Raw genomic sequence first — 22,365 nt, forward strand, 5'->3', positions numbered from 1 at the left:
AACAGTGCAGAGTCCTGTGGCTCTCACTGTCAGAATAATCCATGAACCTCAGAAAAACACCCTGGTTTTGTTTCACCCTGTATTTCTGCTGAGGTTTCCCTGTCCTCTGTGGGATTACAAATATTTGGAATGTAGTGTTTTAGTGCAGGGGGTGTGTTACTGTCACTGTTGTTGTTCCATGTGGAAGCTGAGGGGATTGCTGTGCTTCCAAAGCCAGCCAGCCTCGCTGTTGTGAGGGGCAGGTGAAGCTGGAGCTGAGCTGCCTTTACATGCCATGTCTTTCAAACCTGCTTTTGTAAGCTGGAAAAAGCTGTTAACAAGTTTTAAAATGGAGGGTGGACTGTATAATAAAAGTGATCACTTGTTTAGGAAACTTTGTGTCTCTGTAAAATAATGAATTATGACTGTTGTTAATTCACAGGCTAAAAAGTCAGATTCCTGAAATTAAACAGACATTAGAAATTTTAAAACACATGCAGAAGAAAAAGGTAAATTATTTTGAATATCTAATGAGTATGAGAAAAGCTAACTACCTTTCCACCCTAACAGAACACATTGCAAGAAATGTTTTGGAGAGCACACTTAATATGCCTTTATAAATAACAGAATTATTTTTAAAGGTATGTAGTACTTTTTGAAAGCTAGTTCAAAACCAGTTAATGTTTGTAATGCAAACTTCATTTTTAGTAGTGTATAGATTGCAGCTAAGCTTTGACTTCATCTCCATTCTTTATAGAGATTTCTGTATTGTTTTTAAATATATCTTTTAAAAATGCATTATTCTTGGAGCTCTAACTTTAGTGTTGAAGTAAAGTTATGTAGAATTCCACACAAGTTATTACTGTATCAATGGCAGAAAGCAGAAAAGTGTGCTCTTTATTCTAAGTTTTATGTCTTTAACATATTTCCAGTGAAACTAATAATTGTAAATTTTATTATTTGTTTAAGGATTCCACACATCCAATGGAAACCAGATTTTTATTGGCAGATAATCTCTACTGCAAAGCTTCAGTTCCTCCTACAGATAAAGTTTGTTTGTGGTTGGGGGTAAGTAAAATGGAACTTTCTCTGAAACTGTTTCAATAACTTATAAAAGAGAGTTTTGGTTGCTGTCTGCCCTGGTTGTAGTGGGCACGATTCTGTTGATGGGTGCATGGTGGTGCTGTGCCCTGGCAGCAGAGCACATCTAACCAGGCAACTTCAGTGTGTTAGAGAAGATTTCTTGTTCCATTCTGTTTGGTTCCTGAACAGTAAGACTGCAGAGAATTGTCTTTTTGCTGGATTGGTCTTTCCAAAACCTTGTTTGTGTTTCCCTTACCATTTCTGTCACTTTTTGGTTCAAATTAATGACATTGCCTGGCATGGAAATGTGCCAGCAAAATAACTTAGTTTGGCAAGTAGCTTCCCATCTTCTCTATGTAATTTGTATTCAGCAGCTTGCTTTCCCTTTTCATGCACCTTTGTAGGGAAAGATGGGATTTCTGTTGCTCACAAGTATCTACCAGCATTTAGAGAGGACTTTGCACTAAAGCCTGCTGGGATCAGCATTCACAACCCAGATTCCTAAGTACTTAAGCACTAAGGTTGGATCATTTTGTATTTAGAGGCTTCATTGTATGTGGAGATTAACCTGCTGATGCTTATTTTGAGACTTTTAAATCATGGATGTTCCTAAATCCCAGAGTTGGCTGCCAAACAAAACCTCTTGGTTAGGACAGAAGCACTGTGGACACATGAACCATCCAGACTAACTGGACAGTTGCTCCCAACCTTCCCCACTTCTATCATAAAAGGAAAAAAAATTCTGATAGCTGTTACTATTAGGAGACTGTCTTCACAATTCATAAACACTGACTGTCATGGAACATCCCAGGTTTATTTTCTAACAGAACATCAGAGAAGGTTCATCTTACTGACAGTTCACACTGAAAAGCTGTAATGAAATGCCATACACAATCAATTTTATTTAGTTGTTCTTGGCCTTCTGCCTTTCTGCTGCTTGTTGCCTGCACTCTGTGTTGGGCTGTGTGTGTGTCACTGTTCCTGGGGATCTCTGTCCTCCACTTTCTTTAGAGAGCAGCTTATCCAGCTCTGGCAGCTCAGTGCAGCCTTCTGTGGGTCCTGTCAGTCACAGGCTGTGCCTCCATTCAGGGCACAGTTCTTGAAGAGGACAAAGCTTCACTGGTGCATTTTCACCTGACACTGCTCTTTTATCTCATTCTGTGGTAGCTTCTAACTGAAACAACCATGTGTGGATTAAAAACCATCACCACAGCATCAGAGAGGACTTTCATACCTGTTGTATCTCTAATACCTGTAGTGTTGTTACTGACAGTGCCAGCTGTTTGTCAGAGATCCACCCAGAGCCTGAGGTTTATCTTGAATCCAACAAAAACTGTTTCTAGAGTTGTGTGGCACCTGAAAGGTGCTGCTAAGAAATGTGAGGTCTCACTTTTCAAACACGGTGAGGAGGAGATGCTAATACCTGAAAGGCTGAATGTGATCCCCAGGGGAAGAAATCCCTTCTTGCTTAGCTATAGGAAGAGAGCTTAACTTTAAATCACTAGGGAGATTTATTACTCAGTTACTGAAGGGGTGGAGACCTCAAGTGGATTTGGGCATTGCCTGTCCTGAATCTTGCTTGGCCTGTCAGGACAGTCTGTTGTTAATAAGATTAGTTTTGAACAACAGCCTAAAATACATTTGGTGGGGCTTAATCCTTACAATGCAAGATGAAAAGCTTTTATCAATCTTTCTTTTTCAGGCCAATGTGATGCTTGAATATGATATTGATGAAGCTCAGGCTCTGTTAGAGAAGAATTTGTCAACAGCCACAAAAAACCTCGATCTTCTAGAGGAAGACCTGGATTTTCTCAGAGATCAGTTCACCACTACAGAAGTCAGTATCCTTTTCATTCATGGGGGGGGAAGAGATGTGTCTGAAAGCCAACATCCAGGTAACAACCAACCTTCTGATGTGTTTTTATCTTAGACTGGCTGCCTCAAAATTCTGTAGCACCTGTGAACTTTACTGTCCTAGCAGTGTGATGGAATATTGTGTTGGCAGGTTGGTGTGTGAGAGGTGACAAAACCTGTGTGTATGTCCTCATGAAATCTGGTGCAGTGCTTGCCACCCAGACTGGCTGCAGAGTGAGCTGGAAGGTTGGGTTGATGCCCAGTGACCACCTTAAAGCCACAGGGTCACCACAGTGACCCTTCCTCTGGAGCACATGAATGTTGTTCTTTGCTGCCCATCACAGCCTTTGCAGCTGCCTCCAGCAGCACAACCCTGCTGCAGCAAGCAAGGGACTGGCTTGGGCTGTGCTCAGTGTTTGTAAAATTTCTTTATACTGTCATGAACCACCTCCTGGGTGTGTGGGGTTGTTTTTTATACTTTCTAGTTAAAAACTATTTTAATGAGTGTAGCTATTGACTAAAACATGAGATTTAGTTTAATGAAGGCACAACTGCTTGTTCTTTCAGGTTGATACTTGATATGTCTTAGTGCAGCAGGAGTTTGGGATGCCTGAAAGAGGCAAATACAGCTGATGTGGGCAGCTTGAAATCAGCAAAGAGTTAGGCAAAACTAAAATTGTGTTTCTATGCAATATCTTTTTGGAGGTTTTTTAAGTAATGATCTAAATACTGCAGTTACCAACAGTTACCAATGTTCCTGAGAGCTGAAGCTCTGCACCAGGTCAGCCCTTTGATGAAATGGTTTCTGTACTGACTGTTGTAACTACAGGCCAGCTCTGTAAACTGCTCTTTCTCCTTTTTTAAAAATCTTTTTTTTCCTCTTTTCTGATAGCATGAGCTGTTTCCTTAATTCCACACCCTCAGATATGGCTAGAGTTTATAATTGGGACGTAAAGAGAAGAAACAAGCAAGACCCATCCAAAAACAAAGCATAGTTTTTCCAATTTTAAATGTGGTTTCAATTTCCAAGTATTTTTTATTTAAACACCCCCAAACCTCATTCAGGACTGAGTTACTTTCAGCATTTCAGTAAATGGTAAAATATATAAAAACTAATGGTGAGCACCATTTTATTTATTTGTAAACTCAAAATTTGGTTTCATGCATGCTTCATGAAATGAATTATTTGCAAAGGCACCACACAGTCCAGCAAAGGATGTAGTATTTTGATCAGACCAGTCCATCATAAATAAATTTCTACCTGAAAGCCTGTCTGAAAAGCTGAGGGGCATGTATGAAATGGAGCCTGACATGTTCACAGGCTAAAGCACTGCAGGGTTTTTCTTTCTCATCTCTGTACAGCTGATGGAGTTAACTTTGACTTGGGCTGGGAAGATGTGCAGCTGTAATGCTCTAGGAAACAACAAAAAGAGAGTGGAATCTTGGGGTTTGTTTCAGTCAGTTCATGGCAGCACCAGCCTTCAGGCATTCCTGGGTATCCATTTTGGATAAACTCGTGGTACCTCTGGGTGAGCTGGGTTAGCTCTGAGCACCTCACAGGCAGCAGTTTGTGATTGTCCCCAGAGCAGTGGGAAGGGAGTGAGCAGCTCAGGGCATGTCAGGCCTGCAGGCCTCACCCCTTGCTTTCCATACCTGTGCCCACGTTGGTTATTTCAGGGAAGGCACTGAATAGTGACCCAAGAGCCCCCAGCTTGTGAGAGCCTCCCATTTCCAGCCCTTGGCCCAGATGTGCAGTTCAGATGTCTGAACTCAGCCTGCCAGGTGGGAAACCTGGCTTGGGTCGGGATGGCTGACCGGAGCATGACCTCTGCTGGTACAGCTGGAGTATTTTCTGGTCCTTACAAAGCCTTGCGAGATTGTTGTCTCTTACCTTTGCAGTTTCTTTCTAAAATGAAATGCTCAGTGGTGATGTCAGTGGCTAATAATCACATTCTGTGACTGAGAGTACAGGTTTCACTGCAAAATAAATGCAAATGTTAACTGTTCAATCTTCATGTAAGAAACAATATACCTGTAAATTTTTTGTACTTTTATTTCATGATATTAAAATAGTAAAACTAAACAGTTGTGGCAAACAGCTGGTTTTGTGCATTTTTCTTTGTGTGAAGGTCATGAATGTGATGTGTGATCTTCTGTAATGTTTCCCTCCCTTAACTGGGCGTGGGGGAGTGAAAAATTCCATGGAAGCAGCAGACTTGAAAAGTGTGGCTGCTGGATGCTGGTGTGAATGAAAGGGGGACTGTGAGTCAGCACGTCTGAATTGGTGGCTGAAAGCAAGTGATTCACCAGCACTGTGCCTGTCACAAAGTGAGCTGCAGGGAAGGGCAGAGAGCAGGTAAACCCTGCTCAGCAGTGCCTGGGCTCATCTCTTCCTTCCCCAGGGTGATGCTGCTGTTTCAGTGGCTGTGGCTGCAGCAGAGGAACCTGGAGCCCTGCTGTGCCCTCCAACAGGTGTCTGCACAGCAGCAGGATGTGGCTGCAGGCTGCTGCTCTCCATTTTCCTTTTCTAGCATCAGCAAGGATGGAAAGGCAGCTGCACACACAGCCTGATTCCTCTCAGTTTTTTCTTCAGTTTGGATTAAGGAGATCCCAACAGGCTGTGCTCCTCCCCCCCACCCCTGGCTGGTCCTAAGGCAGCAATTGCCTTTGTTGTGCACAACAAAATGACCAGTTAAGCATTTTTGCACAGCAAAAGCAGAACCGAGCAAAATCAGCTGTGTGCCACTGGCAGGGAGCTGCTGCCTCGTGTCAGAGGGGACAGGGTGACAGCTTGGAGCTGAAATGGCTCCTGGGTTCAAAGGGCTCTGTTCCTGGGCAATGGGAGGTGGCTGTGGCCATCATAACTCGGGGTTTGGTGTTTGTGTATTTGATCTGAGGTAAATAAAAACCCCCAGAACTCCCAGATGAGTTCCATGGCTAATCCTTGCCTGGGCCTGCTCTGCCCTTTGCTGCTGCCACCAGACCTGCAGAGGCCTCCTGGAGGGGCCAAGGCTGTGGTGGGTGCAACTGCTGGGAGCAGGGGTGGTGTTCTCCCAGAGGAGCTGGCCTGGCTTTTCTCAGCAAGGAGAGGACAGGCTCTGCAGAGTGAGGCAGTGCCTGGAATGGTGGATCCAGCCCTGGCTGGAATACAGAGCAGGGACAGGGAGCAGGGAACACTAAGAGAGAATAGACAGGGGGAAAGGGAAAAAATAAAACAACCAAAGTTTCTTTACAAGTTTTGAATTTCACATTATCACGTAGTAACCATTTTGCTAAATACAAGCATATTTTCAGTCACATACAGACAGCTAAATACAGCATTATTTTCACATTTCGTTACAGTGCATAACAAAGCAAGGACAGTGTAAAGTATGCTTTTATTCTGGAGGTTCTGAGCAAGTTCAGTTTAACATGCAGATTGTTTTTAACATGTGGTAGACACCACAGAAAGTTAGCTTTTGCTTTTTTTTTTCTCTTTTTGTCCTAGAGTATAAGAGCTCCTGACCTTTAGCCTGTGAGAGGTATCACCTTCTGATTTCTCAAAGTCCCTCTAAGTCAAAGCATTAAAACCAGTTGTTAGAAAAGAATTCTTAGCATATCCAATAAGTTCTTCATCTTAGAAAAAACATTCCAAATTTTGTACAGATGAATCTACATTTCCTATATTTTAATAAGCTGTCTAGAAAATGCAAGGAATTAGAAAAAGATGTAGATAATGATTTCTCTATCATTTAATATAACAATTTATTAACTCTAAATAGTTAAGACCATGTACATTTTCTTCTGTACCGTTCCTCTTTAGAATTACAACACTTCTGTATTTAAATTGCAGATTTACTCTGAAGGCCAGAATGCACTTTCTGGCTTAGGCTTTCTGGAATTTCTCCCTGGGAGCAGTAATGGGGAATGTCCAAAACCCATTAAATAAAATATTGTCTGTCTCATGAAAAGTGATCTTTCCCCTCTGGCCAGGCTCTCACACAGGGAATTACGGAATTTGACTATTGCTAAAATGTCTGATCCAACTCCTCACTGCCCCTCATGTCACACTCTGGCTCTGTGCCCTTGGGGGCTCAGCCAGACACCCCCAGACACAGCCAGTGTCCAGCTGGCCCCTGAAAAGCTGAAACAGCTGCTAGGTGGACTTTCCATCCAGGGAACAAAGAAACTGACCCTTTGGTACTGTCTGTCCCTGCCTTTGGGCAATGCAACTGACTGAGCTGCTCTGAGCAAACCCCTCACTCTGCCCTGGCATCTGCCCAGTTCAGGGGTGCTCCCTGCACCCACCTTTGCTCACCCAGAAACAGATTTTGTCAAGGGCACACTTTTCTTTCCATTTTAATCTTCAGGGCACCCAGCCACAAGTGCCTGGCACTCAGTGCCCTTCAGCAGGAGCTGTTGGATGCCCTCACAGCCTATTCCAAGCTCACCAAGGAGCACCAGGCACTGCCACCCCCTCCTGGCATTTGCTCCCTGTGCCCTCCCAGCAGGTGCAGCTCTGCTGCTCCCCTGCAGAGCCCAGGAACTGAAATTGTTCCTAGAACACCAAAAGCAAAAGTGTTCAGGGTTTGGGTTGCTGGTCTGGGCTTGCTGTGGGTTTGGGTTTTTTACAGCTTCAATGTGGAAACCACAGGTTTTTTCTTAATACAGAGCTGCCCATGTGCTGCTGCAAACTGTGAGAACAGGTTCAGAAGGAGAAACAGTCTGAATTCAACAGCAATTAACACCTGTATTTCTGTAGATTAAAAAGCTGGAACAAATATTTTCTTTTTCTCTACTCAGAGGCCAAAAATAAACACTAGATGCTTCCTGTGGCTTTTACCTAATCCCCCATCCTGCCCATTGCAGTATAAAGCTTTCAAACACAAGTTAAAAAAGTCACTATAGTTTTGTTTGCTCACTTTCAATAGGCTCAAGTTCCCTAATTTGCTACAGAAGCACAGTCACCCCATTGCACTTCAAAAGCTTGGGTTAAAATTTGGCAGAAGCAAAGCTTTTAAGTGGTGAATGGCATTCCCAGAAAACATCCACCTACATACAGCTTTTGTGATGTGGCTGCCATCCCATGATGGCCAGCCTGAGATGGATCCACTCTTGTTGAACTAAAACATGGAGAAAAACAAATTTTACTCATGAGTGTGTCTTGAGGCTTTCCTTCCCACCTGCTCAGACACTCCTGCTGTGTGTTCCACCTTCCCAGTGCCAGTTCTCTTCCACAGAGGCCAAGACAGAAAATGACACTTTAACAGCAGAAAGTACTGATGGAAGCTGTTGCTTTCAATGCTATTTAACTTCTTTAAGAGCTAATCTCACCTTTTAGGATGTCTGATGCACCTGAGTTAAGCTTTTCAAGTTTTTTATTTTGTTGGGTTTCTTTTTTCCCTCCTTCCTTTCCATTCCTCCTTGTGACCTGGCTGGCAAGGTCAGCACAGTGCTGTTACTGAGTCAGAAATGGTGTGTCCCACCTGGCTCCAGTGTTAACACATAACACCTGAGGACATGGTTCTCTCTTTATGCTCTTGATCACTTAATTCTGCTGGAAAGCCTGAACTTGGGGTACTTTCAAGGTACTCACCCAGGTACTAAATGAGTAAAAATTGCATTGAATAATCTCTACTGCAGCAAGAGTTGCCACTTAGAGTCTTGGTTCAGCACAGCAAGAAAAACACTGTTAAGGGAGGAATAATTTAAACTTTAATTACCAATTAAATAAGTACTGTTTTCCTCTTTAAACCCCACAAAATATTCTTTGCTATCGAACTAGGCTCAAGAACATAAGAAAGAAAACTCAGAAGTGTGCATACCATGTCAGTAAACTTCTCCTGTGGAACTGACCTTATGAGGAAATGGTACCTGTGCTGCCTTTAGACCTTCCTGGAAAGAAATAGCTGACACAAACCAAAACATCCTCCTGCTTTCTCTCTGTCTGCCTGTTTGTCATACGACTGAGTATCCATCCTGTGGCTCCAAAAGCCAGCAGGGAGCTATGGGTTTACTTAAAAGAGAACATGTACAGTACCCTGGCATGTACCAGCCCATTCAGCTCTGCATACCCTCTCCTGTCTTGTGCAGCCCCTCATTTCTGCTTCCTGTCTCCTTACAACATCCACATGCACCCTCACTCACTCTCCTTCAGGTTTGTAGCCCCCAGTTCTGAAAGGTTATTTGGAACAGAACATTTCTTTCCAGGGTCTGTCCTGGTGTCCAAAACAACGTGGGAGGCTGTTCACAGCAGGAGCGTGGCTCTCCCCTCTGTCACACTGAGTTCACTTAGTAAAGAACGTTTGGTTAGTAGAGTCCATCACCACGGCCTCCCTAGAGGAGCTCAGCACAAGCACCTTCTATCTGATTTCACCACTTCTTCTGAGGAGTGCACTACGTTCGGGACAAAGCCGCTCTTTACCCCTTCCCATCCCTCCTGGATGGAAATGTCCCCCCTTTTCACCAGCTCATAGATGTCCCGGGTCAGGTCGGTGAAGGCCTTCTCCACGTTGATGGCGTCGCGGGCCGAGGTCTCGATGTACCTCATGCCGTAGGCCGCAGCCAGTTTCTCCGCCTCGTGCCGCGTCACCTGCCGCTGCGTGTCCAGGTCACACTTGTGCCCCACCAGCACAAACACGATCTGGTAGGGCTGCACGTGCACCTTGGTCTCCTCCAGCCACTCGTGCACGTTCTGGAAAGATCTGCGGTTTGTGATGTCAAAGAGGAGCAGCCCTCCCACCGAGTTCCTGTAGTAGGCTCTGGTGATGGACCTGCAAGCCAAGGAGCCACAGCAGAGTTAGCTCACAGCTCTCTGAACACATGTCCTCTAAGAAAGCAGCATTACCACCCTGCAAGTACAGGGCAAGAGAAGGCCATTCAGGCAACGCCTTAGAACTTCCAGCTTGTGCTCTGTAGAGTTTGTCATTTAAAAGGAAAAGTTATTTTGGCTTAAAGGTTTCACACTTGGGTAACTGCCCCACTGATTATGGCTCTCTTCAAAATCCCCCCCACTATTTTATCCTCTCACATATTTCTGTTTGTCTCTGGCTGTTGAGTCCCACCCCCACCATATCAGCTCTCTGGACACCTCATCTAACCCACAGGTTTAGAAGCACTGTGACAAATTAGAGGATTCAGCTGGAACCAAACACCCCTCTCTGACAGCCACATAAAAGCAGGAGGTCAGAGATCTGGAAAAGCTGACCATGGGGTTGTAGCTCTCCTCCATATACCCAGAGCCCTGGGATAGAGACATCCACCCATCCCTACAGCTTCCTCCTCTACACAACTGGATGAAAGTGACATTGCAGTGACAGGGCACTGTTAGTGGCACTGACTGAGAAACAGCAAAATAATACAAGAGCTTCTAAGGAGAACCTGCACTAACACTGGTCATTTTCCTGCCAAATACTGACATTAAATAGTCACCAAAAGGACCCAGGAACTGCAGGCTGGAAAATGAATACACCTCCCACAGCTCTTCCGAGCCAGGCCAGCCCAAGGCAGCCAGAAGCAGCACAGGAAATCAGCAAACTCAGGGCAAAGGAGCAAAGCTGAGACCGTGGGGATAAAGCGGAGCTACAGTTCAGTGACTGCTACACAAGGGGAAACCAAGAAGCTGATGAACAGTGGTGTTTCTGCAAGTCATGGATTTGCTCTAAATCCAGAAGCAACAATCGATTTCAGTCCCTGGAGGAATTCACACTCAGGCCTGAACTTTCCTTGCTGGAGTAATACAAGCACTGCTGCATTTTTACCTTAGGACAGTCTTTTTTTTGGCTATGCAAGATTGTTGTTAGGTGACATTTGATCCTGTTGTGTGTATACCTGTCAAAATTGCCCCAAGAAAGGATGAACTAGAGTTTTCAAGAATTGTTTTATCGATAAACATAGTGATGGGTGAAAATTCACAGACAAAACTGAAGAAAGCCAGAAGCAGAGGAAAAAACATAGTTGGCAATGTTTGGATAATTTCTCCTCTCCAACTGTTTGGCTTAGGGACAATAGTCATTCTGCACATTTGGCACTGAGGGAATTAGATCTGCCTTTTGCTATCTGGCCAGCTGCAAACAGACATTGGCACTTTGAATTCACCCCCACACTGTCACAGACATTTCTGCTTCTCCCTTGTGTTCTCTGCCATCAGCCCCGGCTCCTCCTGCCAGCAACAACAATGCCCCAGGTACTTCTGAAAGACATGATGGGATCTAAGCTGAATGCTGCTTCAAGGTAAAATCAGGTGAAGGTCTCAGTGCCTTTTCTTAAAGCCTTTTCCACAACTATTTCCTCACCAATCTGCAGGAGGCAAAGCCTATTGCCTTCATGCTGTACATCCCTCCCCAGTTCCCTTCCCTCCCCCTGCCACACACACACTTGATGCAGGGCAGAGCAGGGACTTGCAGCCACTTTGGCCAAGTTTTAACACACAGACAATGTCTGGGAACTGTCCCTTGCTCATGGTGGGACTCCTGCAGCCAGGGCCTGCTTGTTTGAGTGTTCCCCTTTGAGCCAAGGCAGAGCTGCTGGCTGGGAGGAAACAGCTCTTCTGTAGGTGGTGGGACACAGCTCCAGGGAGAGAGGGCTGACAGGCTTTTGCTTTTGCTAGCATTACACAACATCACGTTTCTGACAAGGGAACAGCAGTATCTGAGCAACGAGGGATGGGCAAAACCTGCTGGATCTGGCAAGAATTGGACCCTGCTCTTCTCCAGCTCCAAAGCAGCCTCAACACTGCCCCAGGCAGCATGTGCTGGGGCCGGGTCTGGCAAAAGAGAGTGGCACATGTTTAACTGCAATTTAAGCCTTGACTGTGCAGAAATTGCTACTAATTTATGGAGAGTGAAAGAGCTCACAACAGGGGGTCAGGAAGAGCAAAACTGTAACACAGCTGCTGCTTAGAGAATGCCAAGGTGTTTGCAAAATAACTACAGTGGTTTGGTCCTCGTGGGGCAGCTGTGAAACTATGTAAATCAGACGGGAAATGCTCAAATCTGAAAACGGGGAGCTCATTCTTACAGATTCCCCTCTTCAAAAACCCCCTGAGCTTGACAAATGACAAAAAAAGTTTCAGGTTTCTGGGGAGCACCTGCTCCATTGTGGTCCTTGCCTACGACAAGTGCAAGGGGCTTTGGCTTATTCCAGTAACAGCTAATTCTTGTCTCTGGCCAAGAAATATTCCTTGTAGGAGGAGCCCAGGAGTTGTCTTCATGGGGCACAATTTATCACACAGGGCTCAGAGCAATTTGAAATGGATAAACACAAACTAGATTTTACCTCATATTTTTTTCCCACATTTCAGAGGGCACCATAAAGGCCCCTGGCTTTGCTCCAGCTTTTCACATTGAGAATTTAAGCCTGCACTTTGGCAAGGGCATTTCAAAGTTGCACAGTGGGGTTTTTTACTGTCACTGACCACTCCTGCCCCTTGCACCCTTCCTGCCTTTTCAGGATGCTGCCCTGGGCAGCAGTGCAGCTGTCCTTGCTCTGAAGGTCACCAGCTCACCATGCTGACACCCCCAGTGCAGGGCTGGGTCAGCCCAGCACCGAGGGCCAGCAGCCTCAGGGCCCTGGAGCTCCTGATGTGCAAAGGAAAAGAAATTGGAGCCATCTGAGAGCTCTTGCTCCTCATAGCAACGGCAGAACAGGGCACAGCTCTCAGGTGTGTTTTCTAGAGACCTCAGCCAGAGAGCCAAAGCTGGGAGCTGATGCAACTGCAAGCTAAAGCACCTCCTCTCTCAGCAGAATAAAGCAGCAGCTCCTTGCCTGCAAGGCATCAAGGCAGCAGAGGAAAATCCTGTCAGTGGATAACTACTGCACATCCTGGGCCAGATGCCAGTGCCACAGATGCGAGGGAAGGTGCTGAGAGGGGTGGGGTAGGGGAGTTTTCATCTGAATGAAACCAAAACATTCCTCAGGCGAGTCATTACTGCACAGACTAGAAGCTCTGTGATGCTGCACAGAGATGTGGAGCACAGGAAGTGATCCCAAGGGAGCAGGATGGAGGAGCGGATCAGCGTTAAAGGCACATGAAAAACACAGACAAGCAAACAGGAGGCCAGGAGCTGCGGGTACACTCACACACCCTCAAAATGAACACTGTGAAAATGAGCCCCTCTTTGGCCAGGAGCTGCGGGTACACTACACACCCTCAAAATGAGCACTGTGAAAATGAGCCCCTCTTTGGCTGGGGCTGAGCCTGCTCCAGCCAGGGCTGCTGTTTTTCCCACACAGTTCTGTGGGAAACTTGGCACGGTCCCCCAAGCTGCCTTTATTCTACTTCATCCAGACTTGGTTACTGTTGCTTAAGCTCCCAGATTGTCTGTGCCCATGCAGTGCTGGCACTCTCCAGAAAGCACCTGGCATCCTGCACAGCCACAGCCAAAGGTTTGTCCCGACCTTTCTCTGTCCTACGGAGGAGAGCTGAGCTCTGCTGTCGCAGCAGAGCACCCAAATGCATTTTCCACTGCGTTCCGTAGTGTTCGCCTGGGAAACATCCCGGCCCTGCCTCCGCACCGGGGGAAGTAGGGATGCAGGCGCTCTGCTCTCCCTGCCAGCAGCATCCGCCGATGCAAGGACAGCTCCGGGCTGGCAAAGCGCGGACCCAGCGCTGCCTCGGGCCTCGTATCCCCCGCAGCGGCAGCGGGGCCGCCCCTCGGTATCCGCACACCTGCATATCTGCACACCTGCACATCCGCACACCTGCACATCCGCACACCTGCACATCCCGCACACCTGCACATCCGCACACCTGCACATCCCGCAAACTTGCACATCCCGCATCCCTGCCTGCGGCCATCCGGGGCGGACACGGGTCCCAGGGATGGGGGGAAGGATGCGGAGGGGAATGGGGGGCACAAAAGGTGCCAATTTGACTCTTCTTTGTCTGGTTTCCACACGCCTCACCCGGCCCGCATCCCCCGGCCCCGCGGGTCTCACCGGAACCGCTCCTGCCCGGCCGTGTCCCAGATCTGCAGCTTGATCCTCTTGCCAGGCTCGATCTCCACCAGCCTGGAGAAGAAATCCACGCCCACGGTGGGGTCGGAGATCTGGGCGAAGCGGCCCTCGGTGAAGCGGCGGATGAGGCAGGACTTGCCCACGGTGGAGTCGCCGATGACGATGAGGCGGAACTGGTACAGCCAGATCGCCTCCATGCTGCCGCCGGCCCTCAGCGCCCGCCCGCCGCGCCGCCCATGCCCGGCCCGGGCCCGGGGCCGGCCGCGGCCGCGCCGCTCAGGCGGGGCCCATGGCGGGACCTGCGCGGCTGCCGAGGGCCCGTCACCACCGCCGCATCCCGCCGGGCCCCGCCGAGCTCGCCGAGCCCCCGCCGCCTCCGCGCTGCGCCCTACGCGGGCCCGGGGGGGCCGGAGCCGCCGAACCGGCGCTGGAGCCCGGCCCGAGTCCCTGCCCGCAGCCGCGGAACCGCCGAGCCCCGCGCTCCCCGCCCGAGCCGAGCCGGGATGCGGGATGGGTGATGGGGATGCGGGATGGGATGCGGGATGGGGATGCGGGCTGCGGGCTGCAGGCGCGGCCGGCGCGGTGCCGGTGATGCAATGGCGGCCGCTCGGTACCGCACTGCCGGGAGGAGCCGCCAGCCCCGGAACGCGGCGGTGCGGGAGCCGGGCGGGGCGGGGCGGGGCGGGACCGTGCGGGGCAGCCCTGGCCGAGCGCACCGGAGCCATCCCCGGCACCGGGAGAGGCTGTGCTGAGGGAGCCCATGGCCGGGGAGAGCTCCTCTTCCTCAGCGCTCCGCCAAGGGAAGGGGAGCCGAGCCAGGTGCGCATCACCTTTCTGTGCTTTAAACCGAGACTCGTTTCTGGAGAGATTCGGGCTCCTCACTGCTGCACTGGGGTCTCCGTTCCCATTGAAATCCTGGCACTTCTGGAGAGCTTCTGCACCGCCCCAGGGCCACCTGCACCGCACCAGCCTGTCTGGAAAGGGACAGTGGTAACAGGAGGCGTCCTGCTCAGGAAACCCAACAAGTACACATGCTCACACATACCTGTGTGTCTGTATATGTATAGTTTGTGTATATGCGATGTGTGTACAGTCACAAAAATTAGTAATCACGGACATGAAATACCCAACAACTAAAAGACCACCAGTCTTAAATCCATTTCCCTCACTTTGCTGGGGTGGGTTCCAGGCTCAGCAGGGTGATGTGTGGTGTCCCAGAGCCCGAGCAGCCCTGAGCATCTCACAGTGCAAGCACAGACACCTCGGGCTGCCCGTCCCCGTTCTGCCAGCCTGTCCCGCACAGGGAGAGTCACAGCACGCAGCCACTCTCCCCTGCCTCCATGGGATATGGCTCAGTTTGAGCAACTACTTTTAAATCTCTTGCCACAGCAGAGTTTTGATCTCTGGAAGGGAAAATTTGCTGTATATTATTAAAAACAGCGAGTAAAATGTCTGTATTCAGTCAGACACAGAAAGGAGGGATATTGACACTTTTAAAAAATTTATTAATAGGTTGGTGGGTTTTTTAAAAATTAGGATGTTTTCGTTTAAAAGCTCCTCCTTCATGACTACTATTGAAACAAATGCATTTAGAGTGGCTGTTATATTCATTAGGTCCTCAGAAAAAGGACATTTATATAGGCATGAGACAGTTAACCACCATGTAAATTGGGCTAGGACATTAGAGACACCATTTCAAGTCTTGAAGAATAAATGGCAAGTGACTTTTTCAATATTCTTTGAAATATAATCTATTTATTAAAAAATAACAACCCCAAAAGATCCTACTTTAACCTACCTCAGAACAGGAAAGAAAATTGATGAAGCAATCTACACAGCAACAGCAACAGCGCAACAGAAAAATATTAAACCTATAAATCCAAGTTAGTGGTACATTAACCAGTGACTCATTGCCAGCGAGGCTTTGTGGGGATCTGGTGCACTTTACAGAATGATTTCTGAGTACTCCATGCCCATTAGTTGAAGCCCACAACCAATTGTGGTTTCTCTTCCCTGTTTTTCTCTCCTCCCCATGTGCTCACACACACAGAGTTGCTCCATTTGCTCCATTCCCTTTCTCCCACAGCTCTGGCTGTGCTCAGGCAGGCACAGGGCACTCAGCAGCACCCTTGAGTCACCCACAGCAGCATCTCCAGGGGCAGCTCCAGGCCCAGTGACATTTCCTGCCGTGACCTTTGACAAGGAGCAGCCAGGGCACTGGGAATTGCTGAGGGGAGCCCCAAGGTGCCCAGCAGATCCTGTCGTAGCTGGAGGAATTCCTGAAGCATCAGGCACCTGTCTTCCCCAGCAAATCAACTCACTGGAGCCCATGATGCAGATATTTTGTTCATCCTCTGTGAACACATGCATAAAGATGAACACCCACTGCGTGACTAGGCAGGCACGGCATTAATTAGCAGCAATGAGAAGGTGGGAGCAAACGAGATCCTGGGAGAGCCTTTGTTCTGGTGCTGTTGTAGAAAATGGAAAACCTGGTGTCTGAGAGACACTAACCCAGATCTGGTGCAAAATGAGGTTTGTTGGCTGAGGTCAGGTGATTCACCATGAGAGTGTGTGTGCCTTGACAGCAGCACTGGGAGCAGCCCCCGTGGGCTGATGGCAGCTCAGGACTGGGGACAGCCCTTCAGGGCTCCTTCCCGTGGCCCTGGGGGCAATTCCAGAGACCCCCTTTCCCCTGAGAGCTGGCAGTGCTGGGGAGAGCTGCCTGAGAACCACCTGAGCATAGGTGAGGGCAGGGCTGATCCCAGGGCTCTCCCACCTGCTGGCAGCACATTGGGACCCCACAAACAGGGTCCAGTCCAGCAGCCAACACCACTCTGGGAAGCCAAGGGCAGCTCTCGTGTAGGCAGTGCTGGCCTACACCCTGTGCTGGGTACAGCAAACACGGGTGACAGCCCTGCCCAAGGGCTCTGTGCACACTGGGTGACAAACATCCACACATCAGCCACTGCAGCAAGGATTTCTTATTTAGTACATTTATTTTAAGGCATAAAAGCTGATACAAAATGAGGCAAAGGCTGGAGATTGACTCTGTTGCTACCCTGTGCTCTCTGTAGTCTCCATCCCAGAGGGATCATATTCACTCCCTTTCAGTGTTAGATGATGAAGCCCTGAGCAGACGCTGGGGCTTTCTGCCAGCCCTGTTCCTCAGGCTGGTGGGTGCTGATTGCTATGCAGGAACTGCACCTTAGGCCTGGCCCCTGCCCCTCCAGTCCCTGGTCTGGAGGCAGACAACTCCTCTTGGACAGGAACTCTGCTGTGAGAAACACAACAGAGAAGGTGCTGAGCTGTGGTCAGGGATGTCTCAGAGCCAGACACCCTCCTGGAGCTCAGCACTGCAATTCCCAAAGGTATTTCACAGAATGGTTTGTGTTGGAAAGGAACCTCAGTTCCAAACACCTTCCACTAGACCAGGCTGCTCAAAGGCCCATCCAGCCTGGCCTTGGCTGGATTCCCTCTAAATGGATAGCAGTCCCTCTGAGCAGTTTGGTGTTCAGCTGTAGCTCAGCTTTTCTCCCAAAGCAGTGCCCTTTGCAGGGCAGCTGGAGGCTGAAGCCATCTCCAGGCCCAAGGCTGCACTTCAAGGAGCAGAGTGCATCAGCACTGCACACACCATGCAATTTTAATGCCCTTTCAGTTTCCAAGGATACAAAAAACAATCAATCAGCCACAATCCCTCTCTGCAGGTCTGGAGCTCTGTGAGGCAGCCTGTGTCTGTGCCCCAGACTGGGACAGAGCAGTGATCACATCACACTGGTGAGCTGCAGCTCCACATGCACAGGCTGCCAGCCCTGCCAGGTGTGACATCCCAGCCACGTGCACGATGGAGCTGCTCATTGATGCAGAGACAAACTGCATCCAAGCAGAGCCCTGAGCCCTCCAAAACAGACTGGAAACAGTCACAGACCACACACCAGGGTGATGGGAGTGCTGAGAGCAGGGCTGGGAACCACAGAGAGCAAACAATTTATTAGCTAGCTCTAAAAAACACCTCTGTTAAATTAGGCCTGTCCAGCTGTGACATGGAGACAGATTGCACTGATGACAGGGATGTGATTGCACCCATGACCTATGGCTGAGTGTGTTGCTGTAAAACCCAGCACAGAGGGAAGGTATTAAGGGTTTATTAGTGTTTGTTATTTACACCATGCTCACAGTTAGTCAGGGTGGTGCAGACAAGCGTAAAGGCAAGGGCACCACACAGTGCTCTGGAGCTGACAGCCCAGCTGACAGAGGCACTGGGAGCATAATTTAGGACTTTGTAATGAGGTGACAGCCTTACAGCCTCCAGCAGGGCTGAGTGCCCGGAGGAACATGGTATAGCTCTGTCCCACCTTTGCTTTTGTGCCTTTTGGAGAGGTGGAGTCTCTGGCAGACTGGCAGCCTCTGTCCCCAGAACTTGTCTGTTCTCCCTCCCCAAACACCCCCTGTCAGCAGGATGCCTCTGGTGCACAGGGGAGTGAGCACTGCCCACTGCTGGCTGGGGCTGCAGGGGGGCATCCTGCAGAGCTACCACTGCCCCCCCAGTGTCACAAAACAAAACAAAAGCAGTAAAGCAGACACAGGCTTGACTAGGAGAGTCCTGGCTGAGTAGTGCTGGCTGTTCCATTAATGGCCCCCATCAATAGAGGAACCCATTACCTAAATGGCTCTCTTGCACTGGGTGCCCAGGCTCCTGTGCCCAGCTGAGAGAGGCAGGAACATCTTGAGAGCTATTTAGCCCACTCAGCTTGATGGGAAGAACCATCCTCCACCAGCACTTCTCTCTCCCTTGGCCACAGAGGAGCAAAGGGCCCAGCACAGAGCAGCTTCAGACAGCTTTAATTGCTCCATCCCTGAGCAGGAGGCTCTGCCCCCTCACAAGGAGCAGACACATGGCACAGAGACAGGGCTGCAAACCCAGCCAGGATCCATGGCAGTGGAAGAAAGTGAGAGAGAAATGCAGAGAAACTTTGGAAATAACCAGAGAATCCTCTAGAGTTAGTAGCAGTGCTCCAAGGCAGTGTTAGCATTTGCTTTGCAGCCACAATGGACAGACTGAACTCTCATACAGTGTCACCCACTTGGGTGGATGTGTACAGAGGATGAGGATGTCCCCAAATCCCTGCCAGTGCAGAGCCACCCTCTGGTGCCCCTCAGCACCCATGACACAGCCTCCAGCCCCATCAGCAGGCACATACCAGCAACTCAGCTGGGCTTTTTGAAGAGATATAAAACATTTGCAAAATGTGACAATAAATTAAACAGCAGCTCCTTACCACGGGAGGGCTCACTCCAGATGCAGCTCCTGGTGTCTTATTTCAGATTACAATCACATTAGAATGGCCAAGGGCTGCCTGATCGAAAAGGGGCCTCCCATCAAGAGATCATTATATCTGCCTGAGCCTGCCTGAATCCTAGCACAGATCCTCCTCTGGGAATATTGTGTCCTTGTAGCTGTTCTTCCCAGGAAGGGAACAGGACCTGCTTAGAGCAAATAGAAGCCATTACAATCAGGATAAATTAGTAATGGCGAGTGGGAGAGAGAGAAGAGGGAAGGGAAAGAGGTTATTGTGATTTTTCTTGCTATAAAGTGGGTGTCTGAGCTACTTGTATTGCCAGAAAACAGCTCCCTGGCTTCCCCTCCAGTCCAGAGTTCAGACTGCTTGCTTACAGCTCAAGAGCTACTTTGGATGGTTAACAACTACTGTAATGGCATTATGGGTTGTTAGATGCATGAAATCTGATTTCTGTTCCTGCTGGTGGTGTCTGTAGTGCAGCAGCTGCTCAGGCTGGTGTGCAGGGAAAAGGAAAACACACGAGCAGTCTCTGCTCAGCACTTCCATCACAACCTGCCACGCCTGTTAAGGGTTACTTTTGGGGTTTTTTAAGGTGCTGCAGGGGTAGGACTTGTGGGTCTGTGGTGTTTTATAGTTTCCATTTTGTAATATACAGGATGCCAAGTAATTCACTAAACCCTGACAGCAGTCCTGGAAAAAAAAAAAGGGAAACTGACCCACAGAAATGCCTTCATGCGCAGGATTCCTTCCTTTCCTCCTAAAGCAGGGCTGGTTTAGCTCGTTTGGGTCCACACCAGAGGCTGAATTGCCTCAGCCCAGAGACAAGTTCAACCATAATATGATTTTACAACATTTTAAAAAGCAGATATCTGGCTGCTTAAGCGAGCACATATTTCAGGTCACTTGCAGGGCAGTGACTGAACATCAGCCCCTTTCCAGCAGGAATATTTACTGGAGCCCTCAGGCATGAACCTGCTGAGACCAGCCAACCTGGCAAGCTCAGCCCCTGCTCCTGTTTGTGTTTTTCCACTCTGCCTGCTGACAGCTTCAGCCTTCATTCAGACTTTACTATCTGACATGAGGCATTTAAGCTGAGTGAATGGGAAATTCATGCAAAACAAAAAAGAGCTTGGGCTGGGGCTGCCAGACTCCTGCAGGGCTCCTGAAGGAGACATATCCAGCTCTCCATCACTCCCATCCCTCTCCCAGAAGAAATAGATCTCATACAAACCCTTTATAGCAATTTCTCCATGGGTCTTCTGGGGAATGATGCTCAGGTTTTGTACCTCCAACCAACCAACCAACCAACCAACCAACCAACCAACCAACCAACCAACCAACCAACCAACCAACCAACCCTGGGTGTGGGTGAAGGTGGCAAACACTGCAAAAGTGGGAATGGCCACTCTGAGGTTGCCCACTGTTGCTCAAACCTCATTTCTCCAAAGGAGCCATCTCCTGCTCAGGACAGGCCAGGAGCTGCTCCTGCTGTCCCCAAACTCTCTGAGTCCTGCAGCCCCACAACCTTCACCCTGGCAGAGCCACCAGCTCCAGGAACCTCCCAAAATGCATCCCCTGGGTAGCAGTGGCTGCTCCTGCTGACCTCATGGGAAGGGATTTCTGTTTCCAGGGCTCTCCAGTGTGGAGATCTCAGTGGATCTCGTACTGTTGGGAGCTCCAGGAACATGGACCAAAATCTGGGCACTGATTTTGCAAGGGCCTTCACAGTGAGCTTCCCAGTTTGTGCTGACAACCTCTGTGGCAGTGCTCAGAGGGACATCTGCTCCCAGGCACCACCTCTAACACCTGAGGGGTGCAAAATAAGCAGGTGGAAAAGAGAAAGAATTGAGCCATGGAAAATCTTCAAGTACAAACCAGACAATTAAAAAAAATAATCCAACCTGGTGCTGAATACACTCATGCTTAGTTATCAGGATCAGAAATGTATTTATTCAGTTTTTGATACACCAGTCTATTTGATACATTTTTTGACTAAACAAGAAAAAATGCAGCATTTTTTAATTTCAACAGATCATGTTATTAGAAGGGTTTATTTAGCCAGCATTTTTTATCTCCAAATCTCTACAGTACTTCAATTTTTCACTGTCTTGGTGAAGGATAAAGCTTGGCAAATATTTAGTAATGGATAATTAATTCAGCCATTTCTTTCCATCTCTGCTGAAGCACTCATTCAAGATTTAACAATTCTTTATTTCTTTCTCTTCTTTAGTTAGCTTGTAAACTATTTTCAATAGTTTCTGATACTTGTAATTATTCATGTTACATATTGAATAGCCACAGGCCACATATTTTATTTGCCTGATGAAGCAGAAATACTTTCTAGAATTTTTCTTTTTCTCCATTTCCTTTTAATCCTGGAAAATTTCCAATAAAAATTACATAAATCAGACATAACCTAGAAGAGAGCACATTGGCTCACAAATGCAGAAGCCTCATGGAAAGCAGCTGCCAGCTCTCCTGTAGGTGCTGAGGTTTGTGTTTGATATTAAAAGGATGGCACTGCACTCCTGGGGTCACTTCTGTGTCCAGCCCAGGGGTCCCCTCAGCTCCCAGTGCTGGCACTGGTGAGTGGGAGAGAGAGAAGAGGGAAGGGAAGGGAAAGTGCTGGCACTGCAACTCCTTGTGCAGGGAAAGGAGGGACACAAACCACAGCCACTGGCACCACAGGCTCTCACCTGTAGCTTTGTTTGATTCATTCTACAACTAAGCAGTAAATACAGTCAGAAAACTTTCCATCTGTTTTTTCTTTTATTTTCACCAGTTATATCCCCACTCTTGTGCCACCAGCACATATTTACAGGCCAGAGTCTGTGAGGTTCAGCATCCACAGACAACAAATGCCAGCATCATAAACCACAAGCAAACAGACCATTAACCTTATACCCACAAGATGCTCTGCTCCTCCACAGGACACTGGCCATAAATGTGCCTTAAGTCATTTTATGATAAAGTGCTTTCTGTGCAGTAAGTGAAACAGAGAGCATAGCAAATTTTACTGCCCCAGAATCAGCTGTGTGACAAAAGTGTGTGTGGTTTGGCAGTGTAATCTTTTACTCTGATAAACTATTAAGTGCCAAAGAAAGCTTCTTAAGTTAATCAGGGCTTAATTTAAATAAACAAGCCAGCAAAAGATTAACAAAAAAAAAAAATCCTCAATGGAATATGAATACAAAAATAGTCTCACAAAGTCCCG

General features: G+C 48.2%; 2 protein-coding genes across 4 annotated transcripts in view; one reads left to right on the top strand and one right to left on the bottom strand.

Annotated features, from left to right (window-relative positions):
- VBP1 (VHL binding protein 1) overlaps positions 1-5,014 on the top strand; it is a 39,348-nt gene extending 34,334 nt beyond the window's left edge. For all 3 annotated transcript variants that reach the window (XM_059482751.1, XM_059482749.1, XM_059482750.1), the window contains 4 exons: positions 422-488; positions 949-1,047; positions 2,765-2,903; positions 3,841-5,014. In XM_059482751.1, coding sequence (XP_059338734.1) covers positions 422-488; positions 949-1,047; positions 2,765-2,903; positions 3,841-3,911 — 376 coding nt within the window. In that variant the 3' untranslated portion in view covers positions 3,912-5,014. The remainder of the gene's footprint in view (positions 1-421; positions 489-948; positions 1,048-2,764; positions 2,904-3,840) is intronic.
- Positions 5,015-6,140: 1,126 nt separating this feature from the next.
- On the bottom strand, positions 6,141-14,080 carry RAB39B (RAB39B, member RAS oncogene family). The gene is made up of 2 exons (XM_059482923.1): positions 13,834-14,080; positions 6,141-9,668 (listed from the first exon to the last, which is right to left on the bottom strand). The coding sequence occupies exons 1-2, from the start codon at positions 14,046-14,048 to the stop codon at positions 9,242-9,244; spliced, it is 642 nt and encodes a 213-aa protein (XP_059338906.1). The 5' UTR covers positions 14,049-14,080; the 3' UTR covers positions 6,141-9,241.
- Positions 14,081-22,365: the final 8,285 nt, after the last annotated feature.

This window comes from Ammospiza nelsoni, chromosome 15, assembly GCF_027579445.1.
Source record: "Ammospiza nelsoni isolate bAmmNel1 chromosome 15, bAmmNel1.pri, whole genome shotgun sequence".
Lineage (NCBI taxonomy): Eukaryota > Metazoa > Chordata > Aves > Passeriformes > Passerellidae > Ammospiza > Ammospiza nelsoni.